This window comes from Harpia harpyja, chromosome Z (assembly GCF_026419915.1).
Source record: "Harpia harpyja isolate bHarHar1 chromosome Z, bHarHar1 primary haplotype, whole genome shotgun sequence".
NCBI lineage: Eukaryota > Metazoa > Chordata > Aves > Accipitriformes > Accipitridae > Harpia > Harpia harpyja.
In genome coordinates this window covers 64,235,338-64,249,783 of record NC_068969.1, presented here as the reverse complement: position 1 = coordinate 64,249,783, position 14,446 = coordinate 64,235,338, and the positions used below count along the sequence as shown (strand labels likewise).

At 39.2% G+C, this 14,446-nt stretch overlaps 2 protein-coding genes across 6 annotated transcripts in view; one reads left to right on the top strand and one right to left on the bottom strand.

Annotated features, from left to right (window-relative positions):
- The window catches only part of MARCHF3 (membrane associated ring-CH-type finger 3), a 109,765-nt gene that overhangs the window by 75,208 nt on the left and 20,111 nt on the right, over positions 1-14,446 (top strand). For 3 of the 4 annotated variants that reach the window (XM_052777221.1, XM_052777219.1, XM_052777220.1), the window contains 2 exons: positions 396-605; positions 5,460-9,958. In XM_052777221.1, coding sequence (XP_052633181.1) covers positions 396-605; positions 5,460-5,618 — 369 coding nt within the window. In that variant the 3' untranslated portion in view covers positions 5,619-9,958. Of the gene's footprint in view, positions 1-395; positions 606-5,459; positions 9,959-14,446 lie in introns of those variants that run through there. The other variant, XM_052777222.1, reaches the window with a different exon arrangement.
- LMNB1 (lamin B1) overlaps positions 8,002-14,446 on the bottom strand; it is a 28,541-nt gene continuing 22,096 nt past the window's right edge. Inside the window, exon 11 of one of the 2 annotated variants that reach the window (XM_052777218.1) lies at positions 8,002-8,056. In XM_052777218.1, the coding sequence (XP_052633178.1) occupies positions 8,036-8,056 (21 nt within the window). In that variant the 3' untranslated portion in view covers positions 8,002-8,035. Of the gene's footprint in view, positions 8,057-13,359; positions 14,378-14,446 lie in introns of those variants that run through there. The other variant, XM_052777217.1, reaches the window with a different exon arrangement.

Genomic DNA, 14,446 nt, shown 5'->3' with positions numbered 1-14,446 from the left:
TTTAAAATAGCACACAAAATACTAACATTTTCTGCACTCTCGAGCTGTCAGGAGAGCGTATGATTTTTTCCACATTAAGAAAGGAGTTTCTTGAACAGTTCTGCAGCCGAATGCCAGGGGCTGCGCTATGCAAAACACTTCCCCTTCTCAAGGCAGCTTTTACTACAGCTGAATAAACGATGTGGTGGGTATGCATGGCTAGAGGTGCACATCAACAGGCAGCACAGGGGAGAAGTTCATGTGGGAGCTCTCTAGGGACAGCCAGAGCCACACACTGCATGTGGTCCATGTACCCTCCTCAAAGAGGCAGGTCTGCATTTTGCAAGCAAGCAGCTCGTCTTGGGTAAAACATCCTCCCTGGGCTGACACTTGATTTGTCTACATTTTGCTTGCAGTGGCTGAGGAACCCAGGCCCCCAGCACGAGAAACGGACTCTCTTTGGAGACATGGTATGCTTCTTGTTTATCACTCCGCTGGCGACTATCTCTGGCTGGTTGTGTCTACGAGGAGCAGTGGACCATCTGCACTTTAGTAGCAGGCTCGAAGCTGTTGGCCTCATTGCACTCACTGTTGCACTCTTCACTATTTACCTCTTTTGGACCCTCGTAAGTATTGGTTTTCTATTCAACTCACAAGAATAAGGGAAAGAACAAATCAGAAAATTAGTTACAGAGTGCTGTACAGCAGGTGGACAACTGTACAAAGCATTGCTTATGTTTACCTTCTGTACTGATAAATTTAAGTTAGATCTGCAAGAAACCTCTTGGTTCCACACCACTCAAGTCCTCTGGAAAACCAGAAGGATAGTTTGCCTTTGGGGTCAGTAATTCCCAAATCCCAACCAGAGGGGACAGCAAGAGGGAGACAAGGAAGGAACATGGAGAAGTTCAAGACAGATGCTGCAGGAGGGAATTTCATCAAAGAATGTGCAAAGGGTAAAGGCACAGTGCACAAAAAAGCTTTAGGTGAACAACCTGGCTGCCATAGAGGATTCAGATTTTATTCTAGTCCAACATCTGGCCAATTTTACAATTTGAAAGCCTTGGATGTGGGTGCATCCCATGCTTTCCCCATTCCTTGTGCTTGTGGCACCGTGGGAAGTCCATGGCGCACCAGCCAGCGCACCAAGAGTTAGCCCAGCAGAAGTGAAGGGAACCCAGAAGACAGCTGCCAGAATAAGTGCTTATTAACCTGTGGTCTAGCAGTTCACTGAAGACCCCAGGTTACCGTCGAGTTTGACATTTCACACCTCTAGCTCTGGTGGGGGAGGAGAGCAGAACAGTGGATGCAGACATGGAACACTCACACTAACAGGGTAATGCTTGTGCAATCGTGCAAAGCTGTGCTGCTGTGAGAGGAAAAGCTCATCTAAGCCTGTGCTGCCCTGAGTGGGGGCAAGACCACCATGCCTGTCGTGCTAGGACAGCCACTAATCCCACAGGGCCAGTGCCCCTCAGGGGGTATGGCCACTCACTCTGTGGCTGACTCCTTCCAGCAGTTTTTGACCAGTGTAAGCTGCTGAGGTGGCACTTTTATAACTGCATTAGTAGAGCTAGCCCACAGCAGGAAAACCCTATGCTGAGCCCAGAGTAAGCTTGGAGAAGGGGAGGTGAGGGGAAACACAAAAACCCCACAGTACCTAACAACTAGGTCCAAGAAAGCTATGAAAGGTGACATCTCATTTACTCCATTCATAATGGTGAAACCCTGCCTCTTCCATAGAAGAATGCAGGCTAATTTTAGTAGCACACAGCAGTAGGGAAAGCTCAGAGTTTTGCCTCAGCCTCCTGCAGTTTCTCTTTCTGTTGTTTCTGCTTCCATTTTCTGTGAAGCAGCAGCATTCCCCTTTGACAGGATGGCCATTTACTCCAGCAGTGAGGTGGCACTTCTATTTCCTGCAATACTGTGTGTAGACCTGTGTGTCAGGTATTTAAGCAAAGGTTGTTCAAATTTCCTTTGTGTATGACTGTCTTAGAAACCCAAATGCTGTGCAATTTACCTAATATACATAATTCACAAGCACCAAAAGAGTTGGAAGTTGGAAAGGGTAGTCTGGCTAAGTAGTTGGATTTAATTACCCATGACACATGGACATATCTGACTTTGCTCATTAAGACTTCTACAACATTTCAGTTGTAGTCCCTAACACCATCTATTGCATTTGTATTGTAAGCGGCAAACATCTCTTCTATTCACTTTATAAATTTTACCCCTTCAAAAGCATACAGAGAAATGTGTTACTGGCACTTGAAGAATACACCAATAGTGGCCTGATGTAAATGCACACCTTGGTTGACTTAATTGAAATACAGTATCTTTAGTGTCCACTGAGTTGTGCAAGATGTAATTCCACTCTAATCTATTATTCAGACCAGCAGGAGGTGGATGGGCTAATGAAGCTAATGTTTATCAGGGAAGGGCAAGGCAGGCAGCCTTTCAGGGCACAGTAATCCTCCTGTTCAGCATGGACTTAATTCAGTGCGCAGAGCAGAGAGACATGACGGGAAGGACTCTAAGGCTCTCTTCACAGTATAGAAGGTGCCCTCATTGCCCTCACCGTATCAGTACTGGATGGAAGAGTGTTGAGGAGGTTTAAGTATATCTGCAGATTAAGTCAATAGCCTTGAGCAACAGTGTTTTCACACACTTTCTCACAGGGCAGATTTGCAAAGTCGAGGTAGAGATTTAAAGCAACTACTTTACAAATGGCACTGAGCATGATACACATGGAAGACATGCCCCCTCTCTGCTCAGCGGCCTGAGACCCATCAATCATGCAGGAAAGCCCCAGCCTGCATTTGCCTTGGGGAGGCTCCACCCTCCCCTTGCCATGCAGCAAGGAATGGACCCAACACAGAAGTGCTAACCCCATCAAGTGCTTCAGCAGCACCTGCCCTTTAATTTTCAGAAATGGGAGAATCTTGTACTGCTTGCTTAGTTATGCAAGGGAATATATTGAGTGCTGTGGGGTAAACTACACACAACATGCGATATAATGCTCCTTTAGGTCCTGGGAAAATTAAGAAAACTAAAACTTCATTTTACTTCCAATAAATCAGCTTATTTTCTCTGGAGGCAAAAGCTGGCATATAGATTATTTACACACCACAGTTATCCCAGTGAGCAGAGAACAGAGGGATGCTATTTTTAGCATCTAAGAAGCTATTTTATCCCTTCCCTTAAAACACCCAAGTTCTCCATAAAATGCTATTGTTTTTCCTCTTCATTTTAGCACTGTAACTGATGTACGTATACAAAAAAGCCTGCTACTCCCAAGAAGAAACCTTCAGACACAAAATGGAGATTGCTATTTAAACTAAGAATACAGGGCCACACTATGCTTTCTCTTGCATGCAGGTAATCTTGACTCCTGTAAGATCAAGTAGCAGGTTGGAGTACAACAGGATTTGGCCCTATAGCTTCCAGTATAACATAACTGCTGGTTTAAAACAAAGGCTATTCCAACTTAATTCAGAGTAAGTTAGAAAGATAGGCACCCCCCTTGCTATCCTATTGAAGAGGTGAACAAAGGAGTTTAGTGTGCCAAGGACCAATCTATATCTGGCCTTTGTTCAGCATCGCAAGAGTTTTGCGTCCAGCGTAACAGCTTAGGGTGAGTAACTGTGGCTCTACTGAAATTCAGTTGCTGACATCACTTGGAAACTGCCTCCAGGCAAGAACCCATTGTAAACAAGCTGTCAAACTTAACTAGGATATCCTATGAAAATGCCTTAAACAAGCAGTTAAGGCCTGGCTTAACAATGCAGTTCCTCAAAGAATCTCCTGTGGTGCTACTTGAAAACTCAACCTAAACTCTACCTCACTCCTCTGAAGCAGTCACTGCATTTTGTATGGCATTCGTTTTTGCAAGGTGGTTTTCTTTCCCCCCCCTCCTCCCTCTACCACATGATTTTTGCTGATGCTGCAGTGCCTTTTTAAAAGGGATTTCTCATGTTCTTTCATATACGATGTTCCACAGAAACGAAGATGCAGACTGCTTTACCTTCAGAGGAGATTGAAAGGTGAGGAATGAATTAATCTGTTGGAACAACTGTCTTTGAGCAACTCCTTAGTGAACAAAAGCTCTATAGGTTTCCCTCGTTATCAGCAGACAGCTGTATAAAAATCCAGTAAAAAAACCCAGAAAGTCTTTTTTTGTCCCTAGTAGGATTTTATAAAAAGGTAAATAATTAATTTAGTTAAAAGCACCCTTTCTGCAATAAGGAAAGCGTTCTGAAGGATACATTCATAGACATGTATATTACTTAATATCCCTCCATACCTCACTGGCAGCCAGCCTGTCATTGCTGTAGGGGTAGGAAAGTAAGCAGCGCAGCCCCTTTTGACAGCAGCATGCACAGCCACTTCTCTATGGAGTCAGCAGCGTCTTACACCCACTTGCGCAGACCAAGCACATTATCTCCAGCCTTTATGGCACCCTTTGCCATCTGAATAGCACAGACCTACAGATGTGGCACAGGTGCATAAAAATCAGTGACAAATGACCAGCTGCACATGAAGACAGAACAGCTAACAAGAAGAGGTTCCTCCTGTGCTCACTGCATGCGTCCCTCCTGCCCACAGCTCCAGAACACAATAATTGTCATGTGGCACATTTCACCCCAAAGGTCCCAAGCCAGTTTACAGGTTGGGTTTTTTCGGTTTTTGGTTTTGTTTTGTTTTTTTTTTTTTTAAACTGCACGTGTACATCATCTTACACAGACATAACTCTCACTACACTTGGCTGTCACTAAAATAAGCAGTAAACTATTTCAAAAAAATACAGGGCCAAGCTATCTTGTATAGCTGTAGCAGTCAGTCATTTCTCTTCCACTATTACCAGAACCACACTAAGGTTGAAACTGGTTAGCGGATAACAACAAAAAAAAATTCGAAGACAATGTAAACTGAGATACACACATGTTGGCTGATGGCTCATGCTCACCTTGTTGCGTCTGCACAATCTTGAATTTCGTGCATTCAGCAATAAAGCGTTACAAGGTAGAACATACAACTCTGTCAGTGTTTGCACGCAGCTTAGCTACCTGCAAGCCTTCACCATCCAGCCAGTTACATTATTTGTCAGTTTAACAGCTTGCAGCATGATAGTACCCCAAACTCATTCTCATTGTAAGTGGCTGCCAATAATTCTAGTTCTTGGGAAAGACAGAGGCAGGATGTCTGATTTTTCATGTTATAAAAAAAGGGTATGAGAGGTAGGCAACAGCAGAAAGTAGGGCACAGGCTGCTTTTCTTCTCTCCTGTGGCAACTTGGGGAACAAGCCATCTACATAGTAGGTCTCATCTTTGCCCGCCACTTCTTGCTCATTTTTATCCCACCCTATTAGGCTGCTTATCAGCTTTTTGTTCCACTGGAAGGCATTTCCCCCCAAACCCCAACTGATTCCTTGGAGGACCACAGTGACTCTAAACACAGTGCATCTCTCCTCTTTCCCCAGGTATCCTTTAGGTATCACTGTAGATTATACAACAAATGGCGTCAGACCAATCAGCGGGTGATACTCCTAATCCCAAAGTCTGCCAACATCCCCTCCAACCAGCAGTCCCTGCTGGGCCTGCAGTCCCTCAGGAGGAACTCAAAGGAGACAATCGTTTGATTTGGGCAGTTCTACGCAGGGGCCATGCACTAAAAATATTTTCCTCAAACTCACTGGGGACAGACACCATCCAGAACCCAGGAGTGTGCTATTCTGATTTACAAGCTCTTTGTAGAGTAATAAATCACTGTTTGAATTCAAATCATGGATGCTGCAATCATATGATATTTGCTAAGCTGCCAAACTTATTTAGCAGATACTGTATGGAATTCTACAAGCTCATGTTAATACTTGCATCATCAAGTGATGCTAACTTTTTTATTGTTTAAAATATTAAACTCTGATAATCAACAATGCAAAACAGGTTTAAAAACTGCTTTTGTTTTTATCATTTCCTGTTTGTACAGTATTATTTCTTTAGGTAGCTAGACAGTAACCAGTGCTGTTTTTTCTTTCCTAAAGCACAGCAATGGCATTCCCCCAGTTGATTTTATTTGAAGGTCCTTTATACCAATATTTTTGATTATTAAAATTTGTGTGTAATGAGTTCTACAAATTGGCATATTATTTAAATGCTATAAAGTGATTAAAAAATTATCTGTTTCCTATTTGGCAGGAAAGCTCTGATAGGAAAACTCTTCAGTAATAAATCTAGCATGTGCAAAACAAAGAAATGACACAAATTGCAATAATCTTCCTACTCAAAAGTATTCTAGTATGTAGCACTCAGGAAAAAAAAATAATTGTACTTTTTCCACTCAGAAGCAACAAATTAAGCATGACATTCTGCACTGAAGTGCACATTCTGCTGGTGTGAATTCAAACTTAGCCAATTTACTCTGCATTTACACCAAGCTGAATTTAACTCTAATTGTAAGACTTATTTTTGTAAGGAAAACTCTGCATACATAATGAATGAGATCATTAGACATGTTTTAGGAAGCAGGAACTTGTCTTGCATAAAAGTTAGCATTATTTTAAAGCTGCAGAATTTTCAGCTTGACAGGTAGATTTAGCAGAGTATATGTAAACCCTGACTTCTCAGTGTAGCATTGGAACTAAGGCTCTTTTTTAAAAAATGTAATACACAGCCTACTACGATGACCAAACTGAATTTGGAGTGTAAAGACTAGACTTTATTCCTGGGTGGCATTATCTATTTCCCCTTGGTTTTATGCCCAATTCATTCAGCAATTCTTCACTCTCAGAAGAGACACACACTTATGTAGAGAGACTTTATTTTAAAGAACTGCACAAAATTTCATTAACAAATGCTGCTAGAATTAGAAATTGATACATAGCCTTTTGAATAGATGAATTTTTTAGAAATGTGTGCAGATGGCAATGCCAATATGTGCTTTGTTTTTCAAACTCTGCAGGAACTGAAAATAAAAAGGAACACCTAGCAAGAAGGCTAGTAATTTTAATTCAGATAGTTCAAGGTATTATGGGTGTTTACCATCAGAGAAGAGCTTATTTGATGTTGTGTGTGCTCTATAGGAGAAAAAGCTTAGTACACAAAACCAAATCAGTTATCTTTTTTTATTCTGTCTTTGGACCAGTCTAGCTGTAGTCATGTTATTTAGCAATATTGTTTATAACCGTCAATTTCATGGGGATAAAAGAATCAACTACCTATATAAAGCAACAGCAGCCTCATTCCGACATAAAACTTGTTTCACAACAAGCCAAGATGTGTAAGAAAATCATAAACCTGCAGATCTATACTTAGTCTGACAATAAGGTTGGGATTGGTTAAATGTTTGGCAGTGAATACCTGCTTGTCTTCCAGAGAAAACTGCACAAGATTCTGAAGACATGGCTATCAAACTCTGTGATGGCCTAAAACCTGTAGTGCTTTTTTTAAAACCATCTTCCCAAAGGCAGCTATCTGCATAGAAGACTGAACATGCATGTAAGCAGAGTTCTGGCTTAAAAGAAAACCTGCTAGCCAAGGGTGCAGAAATAAAACAAGTCTAGCTGGGTCCGGACACTGTCAGTGTTTTAATACCTATATATTTGCTTTAGGTAAGCTTTCTTCAGAATTTTGTTCCTACTTTGTGTTATTAAGTACTTATTCTTGGTTTTGTTTCATGAAACAAAAAATTAGGATGATATGGAATTAAGTAGCAACTAGGAAAACAACTACTCAAATCAAGCTGCAAGGTATATGCACACAGATCAGCATAGTGACTTGGCCCAGCTCATCTGTGTTATTTCACATTTCATTTTTTGTTTAAAAGACAGCTTATTTAATCTGAAGAAGGCATATTGAAGCAGCCAGAGAGGAAGTATGGTCCAGTTTAGCAAATACATTGCTACTCCAGTTTCTCTGCTTTGATGCACAAGTAGAGCAAAACTGACTGGTGAAGTCCCTAGCAATAGTCTCCCATGCATTTTCTCGAGAAAAAAATGCCAGAAAAGAACCCAGTCACACACTTACCCTTTTGCATTAAACCCATGGAAAAAAGCATGCTTCATGTTCTTCCTTGTTTCTCCTAAAACATAAGAACAGGAAGGTGGATGATACTAATTCTTATTCCCACCTCTGGTCTGAACTAAAGAGTTGCAGACAGAAGTCTCCTCCTGACAAGTATTGCTTTTTCTTCCACTAGTTGAGGCTGTTGCTGCCACACCAAGTCCAAATTTCAATTAACAATTTTAAAACTGGATCATTACAGCAAATATTCTACAACAGCAGCAATACTCATTTTAGTCTGAATAGATGTGAAAGACAAAATTAACTGCAGCAGTAGCTACAGCTAGCAAAGCTCCTGGCAGTACAATGACATCTTTGTTATGCTATCCTTAAAGAGTTCCCAGTTAAGCAAAAGTTAACTAATGAAAGGATGGAGGAGGTTTTTTTTTTTCTTTTTTTAAATAATGTCACTCAATTTCCTTTGTAGCAACATTATACTTTCTTCTCATGCAGCTGGCTTTGCCATTTACATTCCTTTTCCTTTAAGAAGTTATACAGAAGGAGCAGTATTCAAATCAGTATTTTGAGCTGCAAGTGATAAAAGCAGCAGCAAGTTAAGCCACCCAAAAAAATGTTGTAAGAAGCTACAGACATAATACAGTTTTGTTCCTTCCTTTCGCATCCTGCTTGCTGATGACAGAGATTGTCATCCTAAGCGTAGAGTTAAACGCACACAGGATCCACTACAATTCAGTATGAGTGCAATGCAAAGTGAGGAAGTTTTACTTCTACACAGCCTCTTCCCTGCAAGACTAGTCTATCACGTTACATAAAACAACAAACAAGACAAAATTTAGGTAAGGTTAAGCAGTGGTATTTGACAAAATGACAATGCTGAAAAGGTACGAAAATTCAACAGCAGGAAGCTATGCAACTCCTCACTTCCTATTGTAGTGAGAATAAAACAGGAAGCAGCAGTATAAACCACTTAAGGGGGAAACCACATTCAGTGGATAGAAGAAACTGATACAGAAGGACGTAACTGAAGATTTAGAAATAACATAGCCTTCTGTTCAGCTGGAAGTAAGTCACAGCATAAGTAGGATTACAGATGCTTTCAGTTTTTGGATTTTTTTTTTGCTTTTTTTCTTTACTCAACTGTATAGTTCTGCCACACTGAGACGTCAAACTGTCATTTACATTTCATTTATTAAAAAAAGCTTTGCATCAGTTTCACAGTAGGAAGTCACACGGGGCAATGTCAGAACTTAGTACATAAAGGGAATCAGGGCCAATAGATACAACTAGCCTTTGATGCGATGGATGCCATCAGAAAGAGATACGAAAAGCTACTGGGAGAAACATGCACTAAAAGAGAGCTAAAAAAGCTCTCCCTTTCAAACAAAGGTAAGCTTAAAAAAACCCCACATTAATAATTGAGCTCTTCATCTGTTATTAGCTCCATTTAACACACAGCTAGTTAATTAAACAAGAATTTTCCTTGCAAGCAGATTTGAGTATTGCCTGTTTACTGCCAAATACTGGTTTGGGGTATTCGAAAGTATCTTTAAAAACTGTTAGACAATGCAAAATGTACAACAGAGGCCCCTAGCCTTATAAATACCTAGTAGGCCCACAAAACAAGCAAGCCTACAGTATGGGTATATAGTATGTAATGTAACTGATGACACCACCTGCATACTAATTCATTTCTGTTATTCCACATTTCAAATTTAATTTCCACATAAGAAAGCTTTTTCAAAAATCAAGAGTTACACCTCTCGACAGCTGCTTTGTCTGTTAGTACTTGTGATTGCTTTCAGTTCTTAAATTTTTTACCAACAGCCTCTTACACCTCATAGCAATGCTACATTTTTCCTCCCTTTGATGTTGAAAGGTTATAGAACTCATTGTGATTTTTCTTCAACTCAATCTTAAGTGTACAAAATACTTTTCCAATAAAGCTTGTTAAAATACAGAATCAATGTTGACATTCTGTCTACAACATCCCATTACAAACAACAAAAACACACCACCTTCAGAAACAAAATGCTATAGTTGCAGAGAAAACCAACATCACAGTTTCATTCCATGACTTACATTATGGAGATGGTCAGACTTGCTTGCCAATAATCTCTTCTGTTCATAAAATGCAACAGTCAAACCCGCTATGAAAATTCACATCCAAGAGTTAATTGATAACTGTGGGAAAATCCTATCAAACAATCAGCTTACACTGAAATGTGCCTTTATTGATGCCACCAAATTTAACTTTTCTTTCTTCAGGGTTAATCAGAGAACAAGTCCTGTATTTATGCAAACCCATAAAAGGAAACCAGAGGAGAGCAGCAAAGTACTCAGAGCGATAAATGCACACCAAGCAAAACCTGAGATAAAATAGCGAACTTTTGCCATAATCCTATGATGGGTCTAGTTGAATATTATAAATAATTAAGTGCCCCCGTGTTTCCTTGAGGTTAACCACCATACCAGGAAAGGCTAAATAAGCATTCACATCCATCAGACATAGCCTCCATTCCCTTTATAAAAATCACCAGTTAGTACTAGTTGTCCTGTTTGGGATAAGAGCTTTAAAGAGCTTTTATTCCCCATCAACTACTTACTTTCTTTGCCTGGAGAAAAATACTTCATAGTCAATTTACAATGCAGGCATTTCCGCAAAAACAGCAGTCTTTTTTCTACTGCAAGTACCTATACTGCTTACAGTGCAGTATCAATATAAAAGGCACTGTTTCACAGATTTGGAGTTTTCCTGTAAAACATCCTTTTCACTCCAGAAACCCTCAGATTTGTATCAAAATGATACACTGATAATACAGTCAAATTTCTCCATGAAAATTTAAGACCAACATTTAAAATTGCTTTTTTTACAGAAGCAGACAAATCTTGAATAGAACAGGTATTTATATTATTTACATGTGCATTTCTCTTTCTATATTTTGCTGTCTGCTTGGGCAAATATGATGCATGTATATGCAGCAGGGATAAAGAAGTCATAGGCATAACACAATTTGTAGCATAGAGCTACAGTTGACTATGCTGTGTAAAGTAATTTGTACCACAGGGCTACCGTTGATTACACTGGGGTTTATTAATGAACTTGTCCACTATAAACAAAGAATGCAGTTTACAGGTTTGCTGCTTTTGCTGTGAACAGACCCCAAAATCAACTATAGAAATAGGACCAGCTGACAGGAATGCATACCTTGCCTCAAGAGTGTTCATCATACAATACTAGTGCTCTACAAGTCAAACCACTTGTTTCCTAAACAGATTCTTACATTCATTCCTGTGAAAATCAGAGTATTTGAGCAGATACATTTCTCATAAAGTGTTTGCCTAGTTGCAAGCAGTAAGTTACTAAACAGTTTTCACCTTCCAGGATGATAAAATTTCTAGCTCTTGTCAACTGTGTAACAGATCAGTATCAGAGAATGATAATCCGTATCTGTTGCCAATTCCAGAAAGGACTGAATGTACCTAAAAATAAATCTTCACATATTACTATAACAGTAGTAATAAAAAGACCTGCCAAAATTTTAATCACAAGTAGAACACATCTACAGAGCTAACTGGGGTATTGTTTGCTTCTTCTCTGGCTCATTACCTGACTAACAACCTCCAGAAAACATGAACACATTTCACGTAACATCGCATATAGCCATTTTTCAGCTGTCAGCTACCTTTACCAAATCCACCAGTGTGCCTTCTCTCACCGAGACTGGTGTAGACTATGGCAGTAACCACAACAGCCATGGCAGTGTATATTGAATGCAGCTCCAGATTAATAGGAACAAGAGCTCTCATGGACATTGTGTGACAGAGGAGAAAAAAATTAGTATTGCATTTGCTGTATACAGTAGCACAACACATACACCTTCACAACCTTGAGGCTGGTGTTTTTCAGTACACCAAAGGCCCACCTTACCTTGCAGTAATCAAAATGCACTTCTGGACTTCAGCGTGGGAAGATGGGGAAGAGGTAGGAAAACAGAAGCTGTTCTGTTCGACAAAGCAGAAACTTTCAAAAATTATTATGGCACTCACAGGGAAGTGTAAGCAGTTTTGGATTTTTTACTTTTTTTAAAATATTTGAATAGTAAGATCTCCACCTGGTGGTAGGATGTTTCACTCTGAAGGTTAGAGTGAACACACATGCGCATACACACTCCCCAGAAGGGTCATTTGTGTTTCCCAGCACTCTTTATGCTAGTTTACAGAAATACTTACAACAGCAAAATAATTTTTCTAAAATCAACATTTCTCCCATTAGTTTCAAGTAGCAGCTCCTAGCTACACGTTCAGGTAAGAGTTACAGCACTGTTCATCATCCTGGTGACAAAAAACAGGCTCTACAAAAGCTATAACCAAGAATGCTTGATTATACTGGCAGGTTCCTACTATGAATTAAGAATTAGGTATCCGATTCCTACATGCAAAGTATTTTTCTTTACTACTGATCGGTGAGATTAACAGTCCTATCTAACTGGCCCAATCAAGTCTTTACTGGAATACGTTGCTAGCCTGTGCTATTAGTTTTGAAAACAAACAAGAAATGGAATTAACTGTTTCCTACAACATATGTATTCATTTATATGGTGTATGCCTACAGGTATCAAACTACAATGAATAGAAAGCCATTATTCCTACAGATCAAACTGAGGAGTATTCAGAATGTTACAGGATACAGAGTCATGCTTAAAAGACATGAAAATATTTATACTATGTAAACACTCAAATATAAACTGGAAATTAAATCAAGTATTACATTGTGGTTTCATGCAGTTGTTTAAGCCAGCATTACTGTCAAAAGAAGCAGTCCCCGTAATCTTCATCCATCTGCATCTGGCACAAAGTTGAAATGTCACCATGTAGTTCACCAGAAAAGGGAACTTATCCAAGACGAAAGGCATGTTAAAAAGTCTTAAATTTGTCATGAGACTAATGCTAGAAAAAAGCCCAAATCAACTTCCAAAATTCTAGCCATGCATTTGAAAATACTTCCAGACAAAGATACTATTTACGGTGTTTCTAAATTTCTATTTATGTTATTGTGCCATGCTTAAACTGCTCAGTTTGGTACTTGTATGATATAGTAAAAGCCAGTCCAGTAAGAATTAACATATGAGCAAAGATGATGCAGAAATAGTTATGCAACAGAGTTTGAATAAAGCTCTAAAGAATTAATTTTCCAAACATGAGGTTATGTAACCCATTATTCAGAAAAAGTCTTTATAAGTCAATTGCCACCATTCCACTTACGTTTCACCAGCTTCAAAGCCTATCAGTTCCAAATATTCAACACTCATTCAACTTTTAACTCAGTTCTAGGAAGAAACACTAGGAAGAAATTCCAAAAGCTTTACTTAATAACGTCTTAAACAGAAATACTTTATTCAAAGCTTTTTCAGACATTAGATTAATGCAGGAAGGACAGAAAAACTCTCCACATTGACAAATTGTTTTCCATACAAATGTAGACTAGACCCCTAAAAGACTTAGTTTTGTTCCTACAAATTGTAAACAAGCAACACAATCTATATTAAAACATCCTTCTATTTATTAAAAAATCATTTAAGAAAATTTAAGCTGGTTACACTATCTTAACACCACAGGTAACACATTTAACACGAATCCTCCTCCAGAATAAAAAATCTAAATAAACGAAAAGAGTACCAATAAGGAGTTTTACTGCATCCTTCATCCTCTGAGTTTTTACGTGAACATAGCTGGGCTATGTTCTTTTTTTGTGTGTGTGGTTTTTTTGCTTTCACTTGGTTTTGTCGTGTTGGGTTGTTTTTTTTTTTGAAGTGGGTTTTTTTGGTTTGTGGTTTTTTTTTTTTAACAAAGCTGTTCTTTCCTATAAAAAAAATTTTATAGGCTTGATTGTGCTGTAGGAAAAAAAAAAGTCTCCAGTATAAAAGAATTCATAGTATCGAAAATGCCTTCCCCTTCCCCAACAGCACCTAAATACAAAGAGGTCAACAGCAACTGGCTAGTCTAGAGTGGTGTAATCTAGAAAATTGATCCCCAAAACACAGTGGAATATTTCCATTCCACAAGGTTTCAATAAAAAAAGACTGGCATATAAATCTGTGGGAGAGCGACACAATTTTTCAAGCAGTACATTGTTCAGAGTCAACAATTCACATCCTGTGAGAAAGTTAGATACTTCTTTTATAAAACTTCCTTTTCAGTGGCAAAGGAAATTAAGGCCATCAGACTCACAGCTTAAAAATTTACATACAGAAAATACAAAAATACATTGTGCTTCTGAGATGGCTCTGTTCTGTAGGCAAGGATTACCATGATTTGAGGAACCTGGCTGACTGGAAGTTTACATGATCGCACAGCTTCTGTTAGATGTCTCTGGGCCTGCCTGTTATGAATAGAAAGAGTCATCTTCAAAGAGAAATCCAGCAGTAAAAGATTTAACAACTCAAAATAA